Here is a 25,154-nt window from a genome sequence, read left to right on the forward strand (position 1 = left end):
CAGCTAGGCTATATCAGCTTTATCTTTTCATAATTCAATAAGATGAAACCTATATGTACAGAAACCAATAAAATATTTCTATTGGATTTTTTCTAGGGAGACCTGCTTATAATGTTGTGTATATACGTACTACAATGAAGAATATTTTGCACGTAAATAACGCGACCACGAATACTTTGCAACAGGGCTTTTGGTCTCACAGAAAAAGAAAAACATATATTAGTAAAAATTACCATGCAAGAAGGAATTGTTACTGTAGAAACAGGAAACAATACTAATAAGCGGATGGCCGGAGTGCTTTATTCATCGTTACTGCGAAATGTCGTCCCAAAATAACGTGAAAGGGCGAGTGCTGACGTATTTATCACGCCGAGAGAGAGGGGGGGGGAAGCCGCATATATACGGTAGCATAATGCTGCGAGTTAAGCAAGGCCTGCAGTTCCGTGAACGCCGTTTTGAAACTACCTGCAGCAGATACAGCATATTGAACAGTTTCTACGCGTTAACGAGCTGTGGCTGCGCTCACGCAAGATGTGCAGTGGCAAGCAAACGCTGGTGGACGGGAAGTGTGTTCAGGCGGATAATTTTTCACGTAAATGAGTGGGTAAGCAGCTGTAAACAGCATGGCGCCGAGTCAACACCTAGAACCAGAACCATTTGACGTGCTTGTCTAGAGCGCTTGTCAAATAACACGGGACGTAGAGCAAGAGCAGAGACACACACAAGGCAAACAACATAGAGTTACTATAGCAAACAACAACGTGGTTGGAAGTTGGCGCCTTGTGTGTGGCTCTTCTATTTTTCCGCGTCCTTGTGCAAAATGTTGCACTAACAAGCCCAAATTTCTACACTGATTAAACTGAAGGTTGTTAAACTTTCAAAACGTCGTTGGTTTTAGTACACACACACAAAAAAAAGTGTAGGAAACCTCACGTAGGATGAAATGAAAATGGCCTCAGACGTATGGTCCATCACATCATCATCATCATCATAATCGTCAAGCGCTAGAGAAGCGCGCCAAAATTGTTTCTTTATTCTATGAGCGCGCGTGGAAAGCGCGGATTCCGAGCTCACGTGTTTGCGCATATGACATATGAGAACCACAGTTGGTTCTTTATTGTGGTGAGAACTGTGAGAGCGGTAGCTCATTACCAGTAAGTTATCCTTATTTGCACATTAGTTCTGACCTTGCCCAAAACTACGAGATTTGCAGTCATGATACACCTGGTTTTCTGATAAATTCTTGTGTATTCTGCTTTGTGCTTCAGTTCGTGTGTTTGTAAACTGCAGCAGGCATCATGCCTGGGCAAAGACAAATATCGGCGTTCTTTAAGCCTCTGGCAACGCCACCCAAGCAACCCAAGCGTCTGCTTTCCACCGAAGATGCGGTACGTCACGTATGTAGCTCTTGACCGCGAGCTGGGTGTTGCACATAAGTGTCATCGTTTTGTCGCTGCCTTTTTCAGGAGCAACCAATAAAAAAACTCAGATCCGAAGGTAGTCCTGAGAACAAGACAGTTTGCCTTGCCATTGACATAGAAAAGAAGCGGCTTATGGCCAAAGTCAAGCTCCAGTCTCGTGCGACTCCTATTGTTCCGGCTGACATAGGTTTATCTTGGTTTGGCGCCCTTGAGCAAGAATTCACGAAAGAATATTTTGTTAAGGTAAGCACGCCTCGATATAAACATTTATCAGCATTGCCGACCGATTTTGATGAAACTGGGCTGCCGCAATCTTGCGATGAAAATGACGCATCGGTCTTTCTTGAGGTTTTGTTTTGCCGTTTTGATACCAATGCGGCTTGAGTAAACATTATCAAAACAAGCCATACGCCGGCCGGCAAAATAAAGTCAGTAGCTGCTTGGGTTTGTTGCGCGCAAGCTGTTTTTATTGGTCTGAGTGAGTGTTGGAACATTTATGAAGGCGGTACCATTTACTCTTTATCAGAAGCTGTACTTAAAGGAGTGGTACAGGTGCTGTGTCTCTTCTTTTCCTTACTGACCGGGATTCTAATGCTTCAGTTTAATGGCTCTGCTGTCATTTGTCCTGTAAGCACGCAGAGCTGGGTTTTCATATTGTTAGCATAAGTATACTTGGTAAATTTCATGACACATAGCACCAGGACCTTGTAGGACAAGCATTAACTTGTTTGCATTTCTGTTTAGCAGCATTTAATATTGCATTTGTAATTGGTAAATGAAATTTGACTTTGCATGATTTACTTCAACACAGTGATGGCAATGTCAGTAACATTTCGCTAATGTGCAACACAAAAGCTCATTCAAGTGGCAGTCAGAAGTACCATGTTAATTTTCCTAGGGACTCAGCATCATTTTATAAAAGGAGGCTTTTACACTTCTTGGACAAGTTCATACCATGTTGTATGCAAGTGCAAAATGTACCTAAAATTGTGCGCACAGCATTGCAGTGTATGTGTTCATTGATACATGGCACAAAATAAATTAATTTTCAGCTCAATAGTTTCGTGCAAGAAGAGCGAAGAAAATTTACTGTCTACCCTTCACATGAAAATGTCTTCAGCTGGACAAAGTCTTGTGAGGTGAACAAGGTGAGCCATAGAGACTGCGCTTGTCTTGCAGCTATTTTATGCAAGTTTGTGAACTAAGAAAACTTTTAAAATTAAATACAATTACCTGAGCAAAGACCATCTTCAAATATCTGAGTACCAAGCATTTAGCTAAGTTGTCTAGAAATGAGATGAAGCGATTTAGGCAAAGCTGACTTTTGCTCTTTCATTCATGTAATGCTGTTGTAAAAGTAGAAAAGGTCCATTTACCGCCACTGCTTGCTTTGCTGTGCAGTCTCCACTGTGCTATGCACTATTGTTTTCTACGCGTAAAAGTCAATTTCCTTCTCTCTTTTATAAACACTACATAAACATCATAGCTGTTCATTACTTATCTCAACTGTTCACAAAACATAGCTGCCAACTGTTTTAGCAGTTCCATACCTGCCTTCAGTTGGGCAAGTTGGTTACATAAAATCAAAGCCCCTTTCTTAAAGAAAGATGGTTGAATGCCAAGCTTTCCCCCAATGCAAACTGAGTCAAAGTCGAAAGCCAACAACAACGCAACGAACCCAAAAAATGCTGAGCGACCCGATGCTGTGCATATGTAATTTGATTGCTTGTTTAGGATTGCATTTTTTTAACGTTGAAGTTACATGAAGGCACATTTCGTTAAATTGCATAGCCTTTATTTTAGATCATGTAGCCGTTGATTACATGCACACACTCACACTTTCATGGATGACTCTACACTTGCATAGTTTGCCTTGTGATCGCTGTGGTAGATGGTCAGAGCCGTGACACATGTAATGCAATGCAGACATATACAGTTTGTCTGGGTAGCGTGGTGTTCAGCCATCTTTCTTTAAAGAAGGGGCTTTGATTTTCTTTTGTTCATGCGCACTTGCTGACTCCGATGAGCAGGGATGCTCAGTTAATCACGACAGGGATGGTGTCATGCCTAGCAGATGCAACTTGCACTTCCACTGAACTTAGTGCGCATGCTCTATTTTTGCTGAGCTCGTCGCTTTTCGCCGTTATCAGGCACTGACCGGCCAGCCAGTCTAGGCTGGCGCAGTACTGCGAATGTGACTGTAGTGTTCTATGCAGATGTGTAAGTTGTCTTTCCTGCAGTGTGTTTTCAGCACTCATGGATGAATCGGTGAGACATAGAAAGCTTCGCTTTAAAACAAATTTATTTATTCATACAATACTGCACGCCTTATTGGCCCCTTGCAGGAGGGGGAAATAAAAAGCTTAATGTACAACTATGTAAGCACAATGTACCAAGTGGAAACCAGACTAGAACATCAGACATATACAATGCAACAAGCCCATCAGGAATAGATGCATTCTATGGATTCAGTGGTAGTTAAGAATTCAAGGAAAAGTTTGTTCCATTCTGTTATTGTCAGAGGAAATGAAAAATATTTAAACATGCTAAATTTTGTACAGTATAGGGTAAGATAAAGTGTATGGCAATGCCTCGTGATCCACATATTCAGTAGTTCCAGCTAAGTGCCTGCCACTTACAAGGAAAAGCTGATGCCATTGCTCGTGCTGACCATGCTTGACAAATTGCATGCGCTTGCTTATCAGTGTCACAAGAGAACCAGAAGCGTCGCTACGGCCTTTGTCACCGTCAAGTGCACTTTTCGCCTGGTACCCTAATGCTCCTTTGGATACCTTCTTGTCGGGTAGGCCTTTGTGAGAAACTCCTGTCTTGTTACAAAGGCCCATGTCATGTGGTTTGCCAAGTCACTGATGTCACCTACGAAATTGTTCCAGTCAGCCCCACAACATCCTCTACTCCGATCTCCAATGATATCATCCACGTCGCCAGGCTCAAGCCCGACAACTCTCTGCTTGCCACAGATATCTAGCGGCACCAGGACGGCGCTTTTGCCACCGGGGGTTTTGTTTCGTTACAATGGGCGTTTGAGACATGGTGTAAAGGAAGACGAAGACGGGCATCTGGGCTTGGCACGAACTGGTTACCATCTTGGTCTCTGGCTGTGCTGCTCTTGTAAATACAGTGTAAATAGTCTCTTTTGTCTGTGTCTTTCCACACGCAACAATATGCTTATTCTATTATGCTGTGTGCTTCAGCAGTTAAACTGACAATCTGTGGATTGTTTACATATTTGCTCTAGGTGAGAGTTGTCATCCTTGGACAAGACCCTTACCACAACCCAGGCCAAGCTCATGGTAAGCTCCTTAACTCGTGGACAGTCCATGAATGTGTCAACTTCATAGGGCAGTAAAACCTCCTCTGACTGCAAATAAAAAGATGTATAAACTAAAATGTATGCATCTCAGTGTCATTGAAAGTGCTTTGTGGAAAGTGAATATGGGGGCAGGGGAGATCACCGTCTGGCCCGAGTATCTGTATGGGCAATTATGCTGCATGCAGTCCACTCACTTTTGGCACCGCTGTGTTTCTTTCCATACTTTGGCTTTCTTTCACTTAAACTTGACAGGTTGTGTGGTCTTAAATAGACTGGAAGCAATTTACTATTTTGTGAATCTCTTAAAGTCGGGAAATAATTTGTTCCTTTCACACTGTGCATCCCATTCCACTCTCAGGCACTGTCTCCTCCTGTTTCACAAAATTTGTTATGACAAATATTTGCAAGCCCAGATAGTGAAAAATCTGAAGTATCAAGAACACAAATTTCATTTGGGTACATGTAACACCTTCTTGTGAGGTTTTGAAAGAATTGAAAAGATTTGCAAGTGCTTAACTGAGCTTGCCACTTCTTTTTCTATTTACTGGTGTGCTCATTAAACTGGGATTATGTAAAAGAGGTTTTGAATTCTAGTGTGTTCCTTTTCTTAGCATTGCTCTTGTGCCTTGTGTCTCCCAGACATGTATCTCTCAATGTATGGCTGTACCTCTGCTTTCGGCCAGTGAGTTTCTTAAATGTGAACGCAACTGGGAGAACATAAGGCATTTTGTCAGTTTAATTTTGTGTGATTGTTAGCTGTGTGCAACATACAGCACATTTTACTGTACAAGGTAGGTTTTGGGGTCAGAGGCTGCATTACAGGGGGTTGTCAAAGCCAATGAGGAAAATTTCTTATCCGAAATAAAAGCAAGAAATGTATAAATCTATGTATTCGTACAAAACTTTGTATAGAGTTAGTGAAAAACCATCTTGAAGTGAAACTATTCACTAAAACTTCTGTCAGCTGACATGACCATCTCTAGCCTAGATCTGAAATGGCTGCAGGCTTGCTTCTCCTTTATATTCAGGTTCATCATTGCCTGCAACTTTGTAGATGCCTTCAGGGTATTCCTGGTGTTGCAGTTCTTCGCGTTGATGTTTACATCAGTGACACCTCACTCACAGTAGTCGAGCAGGTTGCAGTCTGTGGTGACCAGTGGCAGGCCACATTGTCACAAAGCCACACTTGTGTCCTTTTTACCTTGTGCACCAGAGTTGAGCCTTGTTGGAACATGTACTTTCTTCCAGTGTCTACCTTGTTCATCCAAGACATTACAACAGTCTGTATTCGCAACAGACTGTACGTCAATGACACCTCACTTACAGTAGTCAAGCAGGTTGCAGTCGGTGCTGACCAGTAGTAGGACACATTCTCACAAAGCCACAATTGTGTCCTTTTTACCTTGTGCACCAGAGTTGAGCCTTGTTGGAACATGTACTTTCTTCCAGTGTCTACCTTGTTCATCCAAGGCCTCACCGCAGTCTCCAATGGCACTCTTTGGCCAGACCTGGCCTTTGTGCCACTAAACCCTACACATAATCACAACCATCTGTTGCCCCCTCAGACCATCCTCAAAAGATTGGGGCACCACATCACCCTCACCACTCACCCTATACTCACGGACAACTTTCTGTGGCTATGATAGGAAAGCTACAGGGCGGAGCTTCTGCACATGTGTTACCGCGCCAAGTAGTCCGTCAGCGTTCAACAGTGCTTTGGTTGCTCGGAGAAAACTTTGAATTGATGCCGCTTCCAAGTGCGATGGATTCGCGTTTGTCCAGATGCGGAAGGGAAAAGCCGCAAAATAAGTCAGCTTTTACATTCAGTGGTGTGTTCTGTCTTATTGAACTGTTGCTAATAAGGTGTTTATGTTTTCTTTCCTCCAGCTTAAACTAATGTGGATAAAAACACGGGGCTCTTTTCAGAAGTGCTCTCACTTTTGCGCACTTTGCCTCCGTAGCTTTCCCTTCATAGCCACAGAAAGTTGTCCATGAGTATAACTAGCAGCATCACAAAGGTGGAAAATTTGGTGTGCATGACTATGGGTACGTCAGTCACATCCTGGCATACGCAGTGATCATTTTGGCGATTCACTGTCCTGTCTTGAAATAAGTTCATCTCGTCCGAGAACCTTGGGGAAGCAAGCGCTGGTGTGGTTCAGGTGTCAAGCTTATTCTTCTCATTGAACAGTTTGCACTTTCGCAGTACAAAAAACTGTCTTTTGCAGGCCTTGTGGACCTGCAGTACACATCCCAAGACCCGCAGTACATTGTACAACCTTGCCCTGCTTATTGCTTTTGTGAGGTCGTTCAACCGAAGGTCTTGGTTGATTTTTTGCATCAGCTTCCTAAAAAATCCTGCTATTTTTTCATGATCTATTCACTTTGGCTCAGTCTGCACTGACATCTGTCTGGATGTTGCATACCCTGAAAGTCTTGATAATGTGGAACACTTATTTTTGTGTGTAGCCAAATGGCACAATGACTTGCTGGGGCGTCTTTCCAGCATGAACTTGTTTCTGTATCATTGCCCTCCTGTTGTATTAATGGTTCATCATTGAATGATGTTGCAGAGCAGCATGGAGGAAGGAAAACGTTAGGAGGGAGCATCACGCCTATCCTGGTGGCCCTTGTATGGTTAGTTTTAGTGATCCTGCTCTGGAGGCAGAGCCACGCCAGGGCAGACGAACAAGTGTGCTGTGCACCGAATAAAAGCTACTGGCCTAGCTACGGGGAACCAAACATCTCAGCAAATCTCGATTCTTGCTCAGTGATCTCGACATAAGAGGTCACGTGTTGGGTCCCCACTGAGTAAATGTATCGGCTTCACGGAGCGGTTGCTTGCCGAGGTTGTCTGCGTGGCATAATGCTCTCTCCTAACATTTTCCTTCCTCCATGCAGAACAGGATGAACGCGGCCAGTTATCCTCACTGCATTGTTGCCAGGCTGAATGTGAAAAAGCTCCAGATTTATCTCAACAATCCTGTATATACAGTATGAAGGAATTATCTTGTTGAATGGATTGAAATTTGCCGCCAGTATTGCAGGCTAGGGGTAACTTACAAGTTACACTATAGTTCTTTTAGAGCTATAGTGAAGCACGATTCATTCCCTGTTGCTAACACCATTAGCATTTTGTGAAATCGATGGCTGCTACTACTCATGAGTGGCTACTACTCACAGGATGTGTGGCTTTGCTGGTCATGCTCTGTTTATTCTCATCATGGATAGTGTGTTCCAGGCACAAACTGTCTGCATTTGCATCAAGCTAATATTATATGCGTTCCCCCCCCCCCATGTTTTTTTGTAAGCTCTGCAGGTGTAGTTTGAATGGACTGCCTGTGTATGTGCAAACTCTTATGTTTTTTGGTTCTATTTTGATTCACTAACCAAAGATTATTTGTGCACCATGCTGCGCATTAACATGGGGACTAGCTGAAAAAGTGGCCTGAGCTGACAGGGAGTAGTCCCGTCACTGCCAGAATATGGAGCTGTTAGGAAATAAATGTTTTTGTCTCTCTTCTCAGTTCTTCCACGGTGTTTGTTGGCAAATAGAAGGAAGGCAGCGGCAACTGGAAGTTCAAAACTAATACTTCCTGCATCATTTTCACATTCGAGGACCTAGTTTGTTGGCTAAACATGTAGACAATGTAAATAAGTCATCTTTGCTGCATTTAACACAGTATATGTTTTCTCTTTTTTTCATAGGCCTTGCATTCAGTGTACCCAAAGGTGTCGCCATTCCTATGAGGTAAGGGGGGCGGGAGGGGGCTTTTTATTGCCTATGCATTATAACTTTTTCCTTAATGTTGTCATTATTGTTTGTTTCCATTTTCCTGTCTTTTTCTCTCTGGTCCTAGGATGTGTGATCTGTTTCACTCTCACTTCCATTTCTTGCCTAGAGAACGGTTGTATTCTTGTGTAAAATATGGTATTCTCCACCCAGCCTTCTGAACATGTACAAGGAGCTAGCGAATGATATTCCTGGCTTTCAGCAGCCTTCACATGGCAACTTAACTGGATGGGCACAGCAAGGTGAGAAACTACAAACTGGTCTGGGAAGAAGGCTCTTGGAGAGTGCTTACCATCGTTGTCTTATTTCAATTTTTGCTTTGTGCATTCAGTTGACATTTGCTTTTTGGAGCACAGCTCTTAGGCACCCGTTCCTGCATTGAGCCTAGGTGCGCCTTGGTGTCCTTCATAACCGAGCGAATGAGCACAGTGAAAAATGTAAGAGCGAACGCGGAGCGCAGTAGGTGATGAAAGATAGCGATAGCAAAGAGTGAGGAGGAAAGCGGAGGAGGAGATATGGTGGAAGCATAGTGTAGTGCTGCGCAAGACGGGCTTTGTGGCAACGATGGCGCCAGAGCAGTGCGTGTCAGACACATGGAAAGAAAGTGCTGCATGAGTGGAGGTCTGTCTACGGCGGCTGCTGTGAATTGTGCCCACACGTCAGCCACGCACTGCCTCTCGCGATCTCCCAATTAGTGAGGCAGTCACGGCGCACTTCGCTCTGTTTGCATTGTACCGCACGAGACACATTGTCCGTGCCAGCCAATATATTGCGAACTGAAAACAGGTATAGAGCTGTGCTCAAATTTCGCATTAGGGAGTATTGCGATTGTTGGTGAATTTTTTTTGTGTGTGTGTGAAATTGTACATTGCTAAAGACATGCAGAAAAATCACTATCAGCGTTATTTATCAACATGTTCTTGTTCATTTCAAAAGCTTCTTGAAATAGGTTTGGCTTTAACTCAGTCCTAACCATGGAAATGTTATTGTCACTTGCTGCCATCAGTCATTCTGAACTTAGAATATGTTGCACCAGGTGGAGTTGTGGCAAAATAGATACCCTTTGGAGTGGATTGTGTGTTAGAAATATGTTAGACATTACAGATCAGAAATCTGAACAGTACAGTAATAACCAATCTTATGGCAAAATAAATGTAATAGGATTTCATTAATTGTGCCAAATTTTGCTTGCAAAACTGCTGTAACAGTTACTGCCCTCAGCTGTAAAATTCTGAGTTTCTCAGTGAGATCCGAGTGAATTCCGAGTGAGATCTGTTCATGTTTGCCTGTGCGCGCATGACACCATGCTTGTTAATTTAATTAGTGAGCAAATATTTACTGCAATTTATAGAGGCAATGAAACTACACACTTTACTTTGTATAGTTGTCTAATACTTTGCTATCGGTATCAGTGCTTCACCTTTTGGGCAAAACTGCCACTTTTTTTCTACTTATTTTCACTCTCTCAGGTGTGCTGCTGCTCAATGCTTGTCTGACAGTACGTATGAACACGCCAAACTCGCACAAGGATCGAGGCTGGGAAAATCTCACTGATGCTGTTATTCGTCACCTCAACAAGCAGTGCAGCAACCTGGTTTTCTTACTCTGGGGTGCCTATGCTCAGAAGAAAGGTTCCATCATTGATCGGGTCTGTTTTCCTAAAGCTATTGTTTTATTGAAGCCAGGGGCATTGCAACACCTTTATGAAAGGTGTGAAATGTGTCTGGAATTAATGGGCACATTAGGCTCAGGTGAAAGTTACCATCACTACCAGTTACCAGCTACCCGATTTAATTGGCTGTTATACCTTCCCTTAAGCAATTGTTTTTAAATGTGCCTTGTATCAGGGATGTTATCGGAAATCAAATGCTGCATTTGCCACGCCCTTACAGTCTCCTTTTTTCGTTGTTCCTACTACACTCAAAGCTGTGCACTATGCTTATGTGGGACAATTCCCACCATGTTCCACCCATCATTGTGTTAAGCTTTTGTATTGGGAAGACTTCAAGATCATGTGGCATCGTGCCACCCATCTCGGGAGCCATAGTTTCAGCTCTGTCGTATTCACCACTAGGTGGCATCACAGCTCCATTGGTGACAGCCGCATACAAATCACCTGTGAAGGTCGGAAATGCACAAAACTAGTGGAAATTCACCAAGGAATGGAGCAGGGATGTCTCCATTTTCTCTATCATTGTTGATGCGCTATGTTAAGGCAATAGAAAGACTGTAAGTTGGTAAATTAGGTTCCGATTTATCTTGCTCACGTAATGGGTAGATAGTGAGACAGAGGGTCCCTGGGCTGATGTATGTGGATACGTAGTGCTATTAGCAAACAATGCAAGGGGTTTTCAGAGACGCATGTGGTAACGAAGTAACATGTCTAGGCCTTAAAGGGGCCCTGAACCACTTTTTATCGAAATGGAGAAAGGAGTTTGAAATGAAAATAAGCTATTTCAGATATTTCAGAAATACTTTGCCGCAAAAAGTACTTCAATGCGTTCAGCAGCAGCGGAGTTATTGGCAATCAAACACAGCCTCCGCTGTGCTCCCGTTCTTACCTCACTGCATTGCACTGCGAAGGCTACAGCGCAGTGGGGCGTGCCCACAATGCTCCAGCGCCTTCTAAATGTCACCGTGGCGTGCAGTTTGTCATGACTTCCACCTTTACTGCCTACGACATGCTAAATATAGGCCAAATGTGCTCGTGCTCAGCGAGCTGCAGTGCGCTTAGCCAGTGGACTCGTGGCGGCACCCCGCTGCAGCCACGGTATCTATGCCATGTAGCTGACCGCAGCTTGATGTCAGTCATTGGCCAATAGCAGCCCTCGACGGCTGCGGTATTTATGTCATGTAGCTGACCGCAGCTTGATGTCAGTTATTGGCCAATAGCAGCCATCTACGGGAATGACAAAATAAAGCATTTGATGATAAAATAAAGTGTCCAGAAGAGAGTGAGGACAGGGCCTTCCGTTGAAGAGAGAGCATTTGAGAGAAGTGACTTCGCGTTCCGCTTGCGAGCTCCACGTGCCACGTACGACAGCAAAACTTGTCTGAGCTGTTCACAGCAGCTTGTGCTACCCGCAAACTATGTTCTTTCACCAAGCCCGAGGGGTCGCTTAGGGACCCTTTAATTTTAGCACAGAAAAATAGAGAACTAATAAAGTGAAGCATCTTTTGCCTTGTTCTTGGCCTCTTGAAAGAAAGAAAGATTTATTTTCTTTTGTATCTTTACAGAAATGGTGACAAGAGCAAAAGGCATTGAGGCCTGACAGGGGCTCTTGCTCCATTAAAATTTTGGCAACAACTAATAGCTTACACATAACACAAAAGTAAATACAGCATTGTCATTTTAAGATATTGCCACAGGGATGAGAGTAGCCAAAAGGGATAGGAAATTGTATTTACAAAATATATACAGAGAGAGATGGCTGCAGACTAGATGGCAGAACAACACGAGCGCTACCCTGATCGTCATCTTCACCATCTTTCTGGCGCATTCTTCGATGCTCGGCAGGATGCGGACTTCAGTGCGCGGGAATAGCGCGTAACAATATTATAACAGAAAGAAATAGCATTGTCAACTAGCATATTACAATGATAAATAACTACTACTAGAATTGAAATTATTCGTTGATTTAGGACAAGTGATATACAGTTACTGTATTATGTACACTCGATGCAAACATATCAAAATAAATTACAAATTGTCAATGTAATATCCAACACAAAATTAATGCTAAGTAACATACACATTTGAGGTCCTTAAACAGCATGAAGAACTTGTATAAAATATAAGTATCAAGGAATGGCAATTGACAATTTAGTATTAACGATCTGTGGTCGGTAGGTAAGAAGTTCCCGTCTCGCCTCGTTTTAATCAAAGGAAAATATTGTGGGACCGACGGCGGAATTGAACCTCTGCCATGAAGCACAGCAGCCCGGTGCTCTAACCATTAGGCCAAGGTCGCACATATACTTCTCTCATTCCAAAGCCAGCCATTTCCTTAAAATGCCCTGGTGCATGTGCTTCATGCCACTTCCTGGCCTTCTTTCCTTGTGACAGTTTGCATCCTGAGGTGCTGTGTTAGACTGCACTATCTCCAGGACCGGCCCATTTTCCTCAGTACTTGTCCTCGTAGCACGCCATACAGAAATTGTGGGACTTTGTATTGACTTCATGATTGCCCAAGTTAATCATGCTTTAATGTTTTTTTCACCGGTGCACACATGTAATTGTCGTTTTACATACACTACATGACCCAGCCATAGATACCTAAGATTCCATAACACAGTGGCTGATGACTTGATCTGTGTTTCTCTCGTTTACGCTCGTCCACTGTCTATGCAAAACCAACTATTGCCATGTAAGCTCGTGTGAAATGATATGCCTGCTGTGGAAAAGCTCCAGAGATGACTTAGCTTATGGTAATGTAATTCCAGAATATTCATCAGCCAGAACCATATGGAATTACCGCCTTTTAGAAGTGCTGGAATTCAAAGCTTATGAGGGCACTAACTTGTAGTGGATGTAGGCATGAAGATCTTATTGGTGAAGAAAATTCATGGAACAGATGGGGACAGAATCGTCACAGGCGTAGGTAACTTCACGAAATAAAGCAGAAATAGGTGGAATGTTAAATTACAGTATAGTAACATGTCAGTAGATCACACATGCTAGATAGAAGTCTACCTGTCCCCCGCAGGGACGTCTGCGTCAGTAGGCATTTGGTGTGTTGCGACACCATGTACCCGAGCATACGAGGTTTGGATCCTCCCGCGTCTAACCGTGTGCGGCTTAGCCGTGTCCGGGGAGCGTTTTTACAATTGCGAGTAGGTACAGCGGGGCGTGGCGCTTTTGACGGCGCTCGACGTTTGCACGCATGCGCAAGTAAGAGTGGGCGCGAGAGAGAAAATCTGGGGTCTTTTGCCCCTTGAATATGTGACTCAGCCTAGGCACTACGGAGGAGGTTTCTTAGCGCGCATTGTATTCGTTTGTCCCCTAGACATGCCAGCATTGCAGAGTGCGGTCGAGTTAGTTTACACCCTACGCTGCTGGCTGCCCGCGCGGTGAGGCAGTGGGCGCGGACGCCGCTTGGTGGTTGCTGTGTCTGAAGGGGCAATGTTCTGACTGGTGTTGTATAAGTTGCGGGTCGCTTTTTTCGTCGCGACGATAGATTGGATTTTTTACAAGCACTGCTCCAGGAGGGCACATGTAACCGGCAAATGGAGGCCCCAGGAGAGCACCTGAGGTTATATTAAAGCAGGCGGTGCAGGATCTCCGGGGCACCCAAGCGGTAGTGGGGGGATCAAAGCTGGAAGCAGGGCGGCCCGTGGGTTGGGGCCACGGAGGCTGACGCGTGCAAGGGGGTGTTCGCAACGAAAATTGGCTGTCTGCGATAGCGGACAGTCGATCTTATACTCCCCTGGCATGCGCAGGCCTCTGCGAGCCCAACCCACGGACCAGTCTGGGTTCTAGCTTTGATGTCCCCGTTACCGCTTTGGTGTCCTGGAGGCGCCGCCAATAATGCGAAATAATGACACATTGTTTACATTAGTAAAAACATGATTGAATAAATATAATTGCATTGAGCCGCCAACTTGCGATGCTAAGTTCAGCACTACTACGCCCCGCGACTTCTGCCGGCACGCCTAGGGTCAAGCGCATACAACGCGCGCCAGGAAACTTCTCCGTAGTGCCTAGGCAGAGTCATATATTCAAGGAGCAAAAGTCCCCACATTTCCTCTCTCGCACCCGCTCTTACTTGCGCATGCGTGCAAACGTCCGTCACCTCCGCAAGTGCCACGCCCTGCTCTGCCTACTAGCAATTGGAAATACATACGCATCCGGGGAAAGGGGGATCCTGGGGGTTGAGCCGATGCCGGATGTTTGGACCCCTACGGCCCCTCGGCGGAGGCAACACACCTCTTTGGCCTCTGCTTCATGTAGACGGCACCCCCGGACTGACCCACCCGGGGAATATTGGTAGTTGCCTTTTCCTGTCTCCTCTCCGATCTGCGTCTTTCTCTCTTCCTTTCAATCTTCCCCGTCTTCTCTCTTCTATTTAATTCTGACTTTCCAGGCAGCAAGGGTTAACCTTGTGTAGGTGGCCAACCTTGGGTACTCCAGATTGGGTTATAGTAGCACTGCACAGCTGGCGAGGGCTTGTCTTACTTGTAAGATTTGCTCCGTCCCCATGTTGGGCTCGGTGGTGGGCGGTTGGTGCTGCTGCCGAACTCATGATCCCGATATTATGGCTTCCCGTAAACCGCTTTCCCTTGATTGCCCTCTAAAAAAGAGGCGCACTGATGCAGCTTCTCAGTTCTTATTGAAAATCAATGAAGAACACTTTCCTAAGTACCATGTATTCCACAGTGAAGGCAACACGAGCGTGTGTAAATTCTCCACTTTCTTGGTGGCAAAATGCCTCACAAACACGATAGGAAATGGCTACAAAGCCACAAAGATGACCAATGGAGACCTGCTACTTGAATTAAAGGACAAAACACAATATGAGAAAATAAATTACTTGAAATGCGTTAATGTAGCAGTCACTGTGTCGGCACATCGAACCATGAACACGAGCCGTGGAGTAATCTCGGAAGACGACTTCTTAGATCTTGGTGATGAAGAGCAGCTTGAAGGTTTTTAGGAGCGAAATGTCATCAAGGTAGAAAGAATCCTAATCTGCAGGAATAATGAACAACTTTGAACAAAGCACATCGTATTTACCTTTGGTACTAATGTGCTCCCTAGTACACTAGATGCAGGCTACATCAAAGTATGTGCGAGGCCGTACATCCCAAATCCTCGACGGTGCTTTAAGTGACCGAGGTATGGGCATGGATCTCAGACATGCAGAGGAAGGCAGACTTGCGCGAAATGTTGCTCGAATGATCATCCATCACGCACTTGTGACTTATCTCCACATTGTGTGAACTTTGATGGAATCCAGCCTACTCCAGGACGTGCCCTAAATGGAAGAAAGAGAAATCATTGCACTAAAAGTCAAAGAAAATATAACATTTCACGAAGCAAGGAAACATCTTCCATACTTAGATCACACCAGCTTTTCTGAGGTTGCGCGACAGGGGGCAGCGTCACAAATGCCTCGGGACTCTATCGCGGTCACTGATAGTGGTCCGGTAATCACTCCGCTTCCCCCCTGGTGGCAGCAGCAAGTGCTGCTCCATCATCATCGAAGGTGGGCCTGCAGACTTCGGTTCCACAGGTCTCAAAGCTAAACTGAACTCCACGGCCTGGGATGCGAGTTTCAGCGCCTGGTTCTTGATTTTCCAGCGCCTCAGAGAAGGTTATGGAGGTTGATCCAAGAACCTCGGCATCATCAACACCAAGAGATCAGCGCTCTCAGGAGCGTGCTAGGAGGGATAAACTTCCTGTAACTGCTCTGAGAAAGGGACCGGTAACCTAAACGGTTACCGTCCTTGTATGTATATTTATCTATCTTTATCACATGCTCTTGAACACAGACAACAAAACTCTTCCTCAATATGGCTACACAAATAATTCAGTGCAATGCCAGGGGCCTATTTCACAATCTAGATGATGTCAAAGATCTACTAAAGGAATATCAGCCATGACTGTTCTGTGTTAAGAAACACATTTAAAGTCCACACACAAGAACTGAATACAATACATAGTTTTCCGCAAAGATTGAAATAATGGTAATTTTTCTTCAGGCGGTGTGCAATTGTAGCCCAAAAGTGAGTATCATGCCAACATGTATTGCTCCAGAGTTCATTTGAGGCAGTGGCTGTTCAGGCTATATTGTTCGATCAAATTATAACTATTTGCTCCATATATATACTGCCTGATGAACGGTTTCACACAGCAAAATTTGAAAAGCTGGTTGACCAGCTTCCTGAACCCTGTAAAGTACTCTGAGATTTTAATGCTCACAGCACATTCTGGGGCGACTGAAGATGTGATGTGAGAGGAGGGCAATAGAAAAGTTCCTTCTTTCATCTGGAGCCTGTCTGTTTAAGAAGGCGGAGCCAACTTTGTACTATTCTAGACACAACACATATTCACGTATAGATTTAGCCATAAGGTCAGCATCACTTCTTCCATACCTGGAACGGAGAGTTATTAGCAATGGGAGTGATCACTTCTCAACACCCAGAAACAACAAAGTGGCACGATGGACCAGCATACCCCAAAAAATGGAGACTTCATAGTGCAGACTGCTAAATTATGTAAACTGCCTGGAATATTTGGACCACCTAGGTGTAGAGGAACTGACCAGCTACATCACTGAACATATTCTCTGTTCTCAAAACTGCATACCCGAGTCCTGCACAGATAAAGTTAATCCAAAACCTTGGTGGAACAAAGGCTGTGAAATTGCAAAAGAAACGCCAGAACAAAACATGAAGCAGCTTTTCACTCTACCCAACAACAAAATCTAATAAATTTTAAGCGATGCAAAGCAAATGGATGCCATATCTGCCGAATATCCAAAAGAGAAAGCTGGACACGTTACGTATCCTCACTAAACTCGTATACGGATGTTAGTGAAGTATATAATAGGGTACGTAAACTAAAAGGACAACGTCCAAATTCTTTTCCTCTCATCACTGCCTCTGGTGATACAATAGAATATCAAGCAAACACTTGGTGAGGAATTTGAGAGGGTGTCAAGCTCAAGAAATTATTCCGAAAAGTTCTTGCACCTTAAAAGAATAGTTGAAAATATTTCTCTGCGTTCCAACAGATTGTCATCGGAAGGATACAACAAACCAATAACATTCTATGAACTCAAGCTTGCCCTAGGCTCTTGTGGCAGCTCGGCTCCTGCTTCCAACACAATAACCTATAAAATAATCAATACTCTGCCTTGTGAGACCCTAAACTGTACCTTTGATCCTTACAATAAGATTTTTGCAACTGGTCATATACCTTCATCTTGGAAAGAGGCAACTGTCCTGCCAATACTCAAACACGGCAAAGACCGTTCCTTAGTTAACAGTTACAGACCAATTGCATTTGCTAGCTGTTTACTTAAGGTATTTGAAAAAATGATTAACCGTCGCCTTGTCTACTTTTTGGAATACGTAATGATATATTGGACGCTCGCCAATCTGGCTTCCGAAGAGCGAGATCTACAACCGATAATCCTGTTCTTGAGTCATATATATGTGATGCATTTGTACGCAGCCAATACTCTATCTGTGTTCTTTGATCTTGAGGAGGCATATGATACTGCCTGGTGATACAGTATAGTATTCTGCAAGTCCTGTCGTCCTATGGAATTTGTGGTAGTATGCTGAAAATTTTACAAAATTACGTATCAGAAAGGAAGTTCTGCGTAAGAATTGGCAGTGTACTATTGCGCACTATTGTTCAAGAAAACGGTGTACCACAGGGAGGAGTGCTAAGTTGCACACATTTTATAATTAGAATGAACTCTCTCTGCTCTGTTATACCATCCATGATATCTTGTTCTGTCTATGTGGATGACATCCAAATCACCTTTAAATCTTGCAACCTGTCCATATGTGGACGCCAGATACAGTTAAGTGTTAATCGGCTCGTGAAATGGGCAGACGAAAACGGGTTCAGATTCAGTGCAGAAAAGACTACCTGTGTGCTGTTTTCCAGACAAAGAGGGGTATGTCCTGACCCTTGCATTATGGTGAATGGGAGAAGCTTGGTAAATAGAAAAGAACAATTTTTTGGGTGTAATCTTCAATACTAAGCTAACCTTCATGCATCATATGAAACTGTTGAAGCTGAAATGTCTTAAAACTATGAACCTTTTACAGATTTTATCTCGCCAGTCGTGGGGAACGGATAGGTATTGCCTCCTATCTCTTTTAAAAGCCTTGTGTTGTCACGTGTAGACTATGGATGTATTGTTTAGCAGTCAGCTTCAAAGACGACACTTAAACTACTCGATCTTGTCTATCACTTAGGTGTCCGCCTAGCATTTGGTGCCTTTCGTACGAGCCCTGTCCAAAGTTTCTATGCAGAGGCAGATCAATGGCCACTGGATTATCAGCGTACATATCTCGGAGTCACCTATGCGATAAGAACGATGTCACTAAAACAACATCCATGCAAAGCACTCATACGTGATCAGTCCACATATCAGTTGTATTTAAACAGGCCTTCACATGCCCCGCCGTTCCCGTTAGCAGTAAAATCTGTTGCGGAAAAACTCGGCATAGTTTCCACAGATCTGCAGGAAAGCGACTATGCTGAACCCATCCCACCTTGGGATGGGTTCAGTTACCTGTGACTTGTCCTTTACAGAACTTAACAAAAAGAGTTGTCCAAGTGCCCTCATCCAGCAACATTTTTTGACCCTTGAAGACAAGTATAGATCTATGGCATTTTTCACTGATGCTTCAAACTCTGCAGCTTTGGTATCATGTGCAGTCCATGGCTCAAACTTCTCCAACTCTAAAACCTTTCATAACCATAGCAGCATCTTTACAGCAGAAGCGTATGGTATTTTAACGCGACAGCGTTAAGGAGCTCATGTCGCAGAAAAGCCGGTGTTGTCGGCGTCGGCGGCGTTGGCCGTGAGCGATAAATCCCGGCAGGCACTTCATGAATAAAAAACAACTTGCAAGATAAGCTGGGTGGGAATCGAACCAGGGTCTCCGGAGTGTGAGACGGAGACGCTACCACTCGGCCACGAGTTCGATGCTTCAAAGCGGTACAAAAGCGCCTCTAGTGAATGCGGTGTTGCCTTAGAAACGAGCCGTAGAAAGTTATACTGCGGTGTATATCGGTAATTATGAACATGTAACTTACAGAAGTCGCCAGTTACACGAGTAGCAAAGTGCGTTTCCACTACATTTCTTCTGCGCTTTCCGCACACGTAGAGCCATCTTGCAGCAAACACAGAAGACCCCCTCCTCTCAATGTACGGCGCTGCCCCGACAGGTGGCGCGCCACGCGCGCATTGGGGCTGTGCGGGGACTGTTGCGAGGTGTGTCGCGGCCAGCACCACCTAGATAGCACAAGGCCTTTTCACTCGGATCCATGACATCATGCTACCTGGCCCGACTGCCATAGAATCCAATGGGGATGCTCCCGAGTAGGCAACAGTGATTTTGACGTCACCGCTTTCATCACGCCAGCCTTGTCAATAGAAATTTTGGGCCAAGTAGCGTGACGTCATGGATCGGAGTAAACAGGCCTTGTGCTATCTAGGAGGCATTGGTCGGGGCCGGACTCCCTCTCCCCTGATGACGTTTCGCCTCGCTCCCTCACGGGTTGCAGAATCAAGCGACCTCCTTTCTTTAGATCACTATCTGTCTATCTCTCTGCCCATGCCGATCACGACGTTTGGCTGGCGTGCATCGTTTCCCCCTCCGAGACACCGAGTTCTTTGGTTCGTTCAGCTTGCTCAGGCGCACGTATCGTTGCCGCACCGAACGCTGCGTTGCTCGACGCTCACCGCGTCCGATGCGGGGTGCCTCGTAAGTGATTGCTGCGCCGTAGCCCATTGTCTTACACCCTTTGACGGGTCGACAGGAACGCTATCGCGTTCCACTGTTGAAGGCGAAGCTTAAGCGTCCTCCAATTTTTGATCACTGTTGAGTACATAGTACAGCACAAGATACAAAAGTATATAATATACACAGATTCTTGTTGTCATAGCCCTGTCCTGTGGCAAAGCAAGCTGAAACCCTGTACTAAACAAGCTCCTTAAACATATTCACGTAGCGTATAAACTAAACCTTGCATTTGTATGCCGAGTGCCTGGCCACTCTGGGATTGCAGGCAATGAAATGGCAGACAAAATGGTGGATAAGCTGCTCATTGGGATACAATTGATGTAAGCTGGGTACCTGGTGTAGACATGAAACCTGCGTTATGAAAGGCGCTCCGTAATCTTTGGCAAGCTGAAGGGGACAAGAAAGCTGAAAATAAGCTGCACCTGCTTAAACCGCAGTTAACCAAATCTTTCCCACTGAAGCTTGATAGACTCACTGAAGTCACCCTGGCACGACTCAGAATAGGACACACTTATGGCACACATAAATACCTCTTGACTGCAACTGACCCACCGACGTGCACATGCGGTGAGAACCTAACCGTCCTACATGTCCTCATTCATTGTCCTGAATTTCGCCGAGAGCGAGTGGCTCATTTTAGAGAACTCTACTCACACCATATACCCCCCATCCCTCAATGTTCTTATCAGAGGATGCACTTTTTAACTTTAAATAAAAGAGTGCTTAATTATCTTGCACAAGTTAACTTTCTAGAAATCATCTCATTCCATCCTAACCGTCAGATTGTGCCTCAGAGATGAGGTACAATCTGATGCACAAAAGTATGTCTGAGCTCTCGCACTTGCGTAAGCAAGACTGTTACAGCAAGGGACTCAGACTATCCAAAATAATTTAACATGTGTGCCTGTAGCCAATGCATTTAAGGCTTTATATTTATTTTAGTAATTATTTTAGAATTGATGAACTAATATCTATAGATCTGTCTTATGTGTAGGCCTCTATGCAACTTCTATTTTAAATCATAGTCTTAAACTCACAATTTTGCTAAATCAAGACACATGTCCTGGTGCCCTTTGGCCTGAGATGCCCTATGCACCAATAAAATGCGATCATCATCATCGGACATCGACCTGTCACCACAATAATTCAAAAGGGGATTAGAAACAATCATCGTGATGTTTTTTTTTGTTTTTGCTGGAGCCATTGCTTAGTTGTGATGTGTGAGAATATCATTCAAGCAGCCATTTCATTTACACTTGCATTAAAGTAGGGAAAGAAAGTTGCTGGGGTTTTGATAAGTTGAAGGAAAGGGAATGGGCTAGGTAGCCTTTTAAGCAAAATTGTGGGTTCCTAGCTGTGTGTACAGTATTAATGTTTGGCTCAGATGTTTGCAGCAGTATTGCCTAGTGAATATGGAAATTTATTTACTTTGTTCAAAAAGTATAAGAATGGGAGTGTTGTAGGAGCTCTTTGTTGCATGTACACTATTGTGATGGGCAACGCATAAAAGGACAATGATTGACCTAACATCTGTATGTTGCACTAACTTGCACTTAAATTTACCTAGTTAACACTTTAAATGTTACAGGTTTACATTTATGTGGTGGCACTGAAGCCATGGTTAATATAGCACCAGCTTATAAGAAGTTTCATGTTCTGTAAGCACAGTAGAGAGCAAATGCTACTGCAGTGATGGTCCAGATTACTGTACGCAGTAATGTGCATTTCTTCTTGTACAACCACCCGTATTAATTAATTATTACATGAAGGTGTGTAGCATTTGCTGTTTCCTGAAAATTTCTAGCATTTCAGGTTTTGTAAAAAAAAGAGATGGAGAAAGCTTAGTGACATTCTTCAGCACTAGAGAGATATATTGTGTATCTGCCCGTGCCTAGAACGACCTATTGGCAGCAGCATTAAAGGGACACTAAAGAGAAAAGTGTTTTGAGCATTATTGAAATTACCTTTCTACAATACGAAAATATCACTCTGACCACGACATGAGGTTTGGTAAGCCAGAAAAGATTAAAAACAAGACAGGTGGCAATGCTGCCTTGAATTCCCTCATGGCCAGCCATGGCTGTTACTCCCAGCACAGTGACTCCCAGCACAGCAGCCCAGTGTGCCACGATCATTAGCATGTTTCTCTCGACTGGCATGTGCACATGTCGCATAGCACAACCGATAGCATGTGTGCGTGCCATGCTTTCCATTCAGCAACAGACTTGGCACTATCTTTCGTGTTCATAATGAGCAGGCGTTTGCCACGAGCAGGGGCGTGCCAGTTTTTTTCCATTCTTGCCTCACAGGGCAGCTAGCGCTTTTAGACGCTGTGTTAGGCTGCACTGTCATTGGGATCGGCCTAGCTGGTAATGGAATAGGTTGTAACATTTCTTCGTCAGAGTAAAAAAATTAATGGATTGTCACGTCGTCACCGTCATACTTGCATCGTCCCTGTCATCTTGCTGCTGTCAGGATGCACATGCTCGCATCACACAATTGCTTGACCTGCACAAAACATTGACTCATCTGGTAACACTTTGTAGAAGCCAGATTTAAGCCGGATAGCTAGCTGCCTGTAAAATGCTTCACATGGCACTTTGTTATTATGTATATGTGTCTGCGTGGGTGGTCTCATGTGAGTACATGTCACTGTAGTGGATTGATCAATGCATTATGCTATGCAAACATAGAACCATAGCCCCTGGCTTTGACAAATTGTAGTGCAAAAACACAGACGAGAAAAGATAACAGTGCTAAATATCAGCAAAGGTTTAATTTCAGTAACCTGTGCTTTATACTGAAGTACTGAAACTTATTGCCATTTTATGTGCAAGTTCCCTTGGCTGTGGTTTGTGTTATGAATCATATTTTCCGGGTGGTCCAAAGTTCCTCTTGCATTATTATTTGGGATCACCATATATTTTTGCTAGCACAGTACTTTTCTCTTTTGCTTTCAGACAAATTGTGCTACTTCTATATGTTAGATAACGTGTGAAACGAGAGCAAGTTTTCCTTAGGTCATATGGTTGCAGACGTGCTCTGCTAATCTAATTCTAGATTTTATCCCATATGAATGTAAGCTCACAGGTGCTCTCCTCTATAGTGTGGTATACATTATTACAAGCAGACTCATGACACCATCTAGCCTTCACATTGTACACAAGCCAATCTAAAGACTTAGTAAACAGCCTTTAGCAACATCTCAGTAGTGATTTGTTACCTGGTGTGTGGGGTGGACATGTAAACATTTAAATAATTTTTGTACATTTATTTGCAGAAGAAACACCAGGTTCTTCAGTGTGCTCATCCATCACCACTGTCAGCTTCACGAGGCTTTTTTGGCTGCTGCCACTTTTCTAAGGCCAATGAATACCTGACAAAGCACCACAAGCAACCAATTGACTGGAGCTGTTTGCCTTGACTTGTACTGAGTGATTCTTGCCATGGAAGAACTCGAGGATGAAAATTTCCATTTCTGTGATACAAGCATTAACCATCTTTTCATTTATATTCTGTTCACTAGTGCAAGAAACTGTGTCATTTGCATCTTCGAGCTTGTTTACATGCATTATTGCCCAGAGAAACAAATCCATCACGAAAATGTTCTGTCTACAGTGTGAGAAGTGCCAAAGATAAGTACCTGTGCATTATTTCCAAGTGTGGCGACAGCTCTTTGCACAGCAATGTTTTTTTTTTAAATGTGCCTTGCGCAAAAATGTCATTTTACTGGTGCTTTGTTCTTGAAAATTCTTATCCTTTCTTACATGCCTGGTCGGCCACCATATATCACAGAAATCTTTCGATTATTTCACTTAATTTTCTTATTGCATGTGTAGCCATTCAAAACCAGTTTTACAATGCAACTTGAAGAGTAGCATTTTTTATCAAGTTAATGTAGCCTGTTCATTTGTGCTGCAAAAACATTAATGCTCAATAAAAGCTTTAAATAATGACTTTTGACTCAAATTGCTTGTTGTGTCTGACGAGAGAAAAATAAATCCTTTACTGCGCTGGTAATAATACAGCTGATAGCTGTGAGTGCTTCACTTGTTATGTGTGTCAGGAAATATTTTATCAGTGATGGGACATTGCATGTTCAGTATAAAATGCAGATGTTGATGTGTAAATCCTTCCGTTAGACTTGTTAGGACGCAAGTACGCACGGAGGAGAGAGAGGACTTGGCGGCATAAATCCCCACTGTCAACTGATTTTATTTTTATTTTGCTTCAGCCCCCTTTGCATTTGCTCGCCCTTCCCTCCTCGCCATCGGTGGAGAGGAGATGGCGGAGAGAAACCGCTTTGAAGGTGCGCTCAGCTCACTCTTGCCTGCGTGTTGTGACCTGCTCGCAGCTGCTACAACACTCACCCTTAGTGAGCTGCCAAACGGAGTAGTTAAAGGTCCAGGCGAGTAGGGCTCTTAAGCACCGTCTGCTGTGCATATGTCGCGTGAGCAGCTCTGAAGGTTGGGCTGGCGCTGCAACTAAAGGCCCTGGCGAAGGCAGGGGCTCCCTTGGTGGAGACACTGCAACGTTGCCACTGTCCATGTGCGCTGACTTGACGTAGTCAAGCGACACAACCTCTTGGTGGCCGCATCTATCAATGGTGACATGCTTGTCCATTTCGCATGCGATGCTCTACCAATTGAGCTACCGCGGCGCCATTTCCCCATCCACTTTCTTGGCTATTTATGTTTCCTAGTAGAACCCTGGGAGTGTTAGCTAGCGCCACCACTCAAAAACCTTGGTGGCGGATGTGGAACATCCTTTCTGCCGCATGCGTCACGAGAACGTGATCTTTCTCGTGATCTTTCTCGTGATCACAAGAACGCGAAATGCGAAGATTGTGGGATCGTTCCCCACCTGCAGCAAGTTGTTTATTCATCCACTTTCATTTCCATTAATACGTCGTTTCTTTATTTCATTTATTAAGCACAAGTAATTTCCCCTATGTTGTCCTTGGTGTCAGTGTTTGTTGGCTTCTTATGATATGACTAATAAAAACGGGCCCCTTGGTTAAGCCCCTTTCTTGTTTGTTACTTAACGAGGGTCTCGAATCTGGCAACATTGGTGCCTTCAGGTAGCATGTGTGGGTGTATTGAGCGGTTGCCTT

At 44.1% G+C, this 25,154-nt stretch overlaps 1 protein-coding gene across 7 annotated transcripts; it reads left to right on the plus strand.

Moving 5' to 3' along the window:
- Window positions 1-425: 425 nt before the first annotated feature.
- Window positions 426-23,997, plus strand: LOC135902903 (uracil-DNA glycosylase 2-like). 7 transcript variants are annotated; one of them, XM_065433223.2, is made up of 10 exons: window positions 426-604; window positions 1,269-1,397; window positions 1,467-1,664; window positions 2,474-2,569; window positions 4,316-4,564; window positions 4,681-4,735; window positions 8,464-8,506; window positions 8,702-8,790; window positions 10,018-10,196; window positions 23,322-23,997. In XM_065433223.2, exons 2-10 carry the CDS (start codon window positions 1,299-1,301, stop codon window positions 23,463-23,465), a joined length of 1,152 nt encoding a protein of 383 aa, XP_065289295.1. In that variant the 5' UTR covers window positions 426-604; window positions 1,269-1,298; the 3' UTR covers window positions 23,466-23,997. The 7 variants fall into 7 exon arrangements, with proteins under 7 accessions (XP_065289295.1, XP_065289297.1, XP_065289294.1 ...); XM_065433225.2 differs by having other exon boundaries at window positions 431-604; window positions 1,269-1,388; XM_065433222.1 differs by lacking the exon at window positions 426-604 and adding an exon at window positions 997-1,154.
- Window positions 23,998-25,154: the final 1,157 nt, after the last annotated feature.

This window comes from Dermacentor albipictus, chromosome 1, assembly GCF_038994185.2.
Source record: "Dermacentor albipictus isolate Rhodes 1998 colony chromosome 1, USDA_Dalb.pri_finalv2, whole genome shotgun sequence".
Classification (NCBI taxonomy): domain Eukaryota; kingdom Metazoa; phylum Arthropoda; class Arachnida; order Ixodida; family Ixodidae; genus Dermacentor; species Dermacentor albipictus.

Excerpts from the sequence above, each read along its gene's own strand:
- LOC135902903 (XM_065433223.2), top strand. The coding sequence starts at position 1,299 with ATGCCTGGGCAAAGACAAATATCGGCGTTCTTTAAGCCTCTGGCAACG. Across the intron at positions 8,507-8,701 it reads GGTGTCGCCATTCCTATGAG|CCTTCTGAACATGTACAAGG; the intron begins GTAAGGGGGGCG and ends TTCTCCACCCAG. Across the intron at positions 8,791-10,017 it reads AACTGGATGGGCACAGCAAG|GTGTGCTGCTGCTCAATGCT; the intron begins GTGAGAAACTAC and ends TCACTCTCTCAG.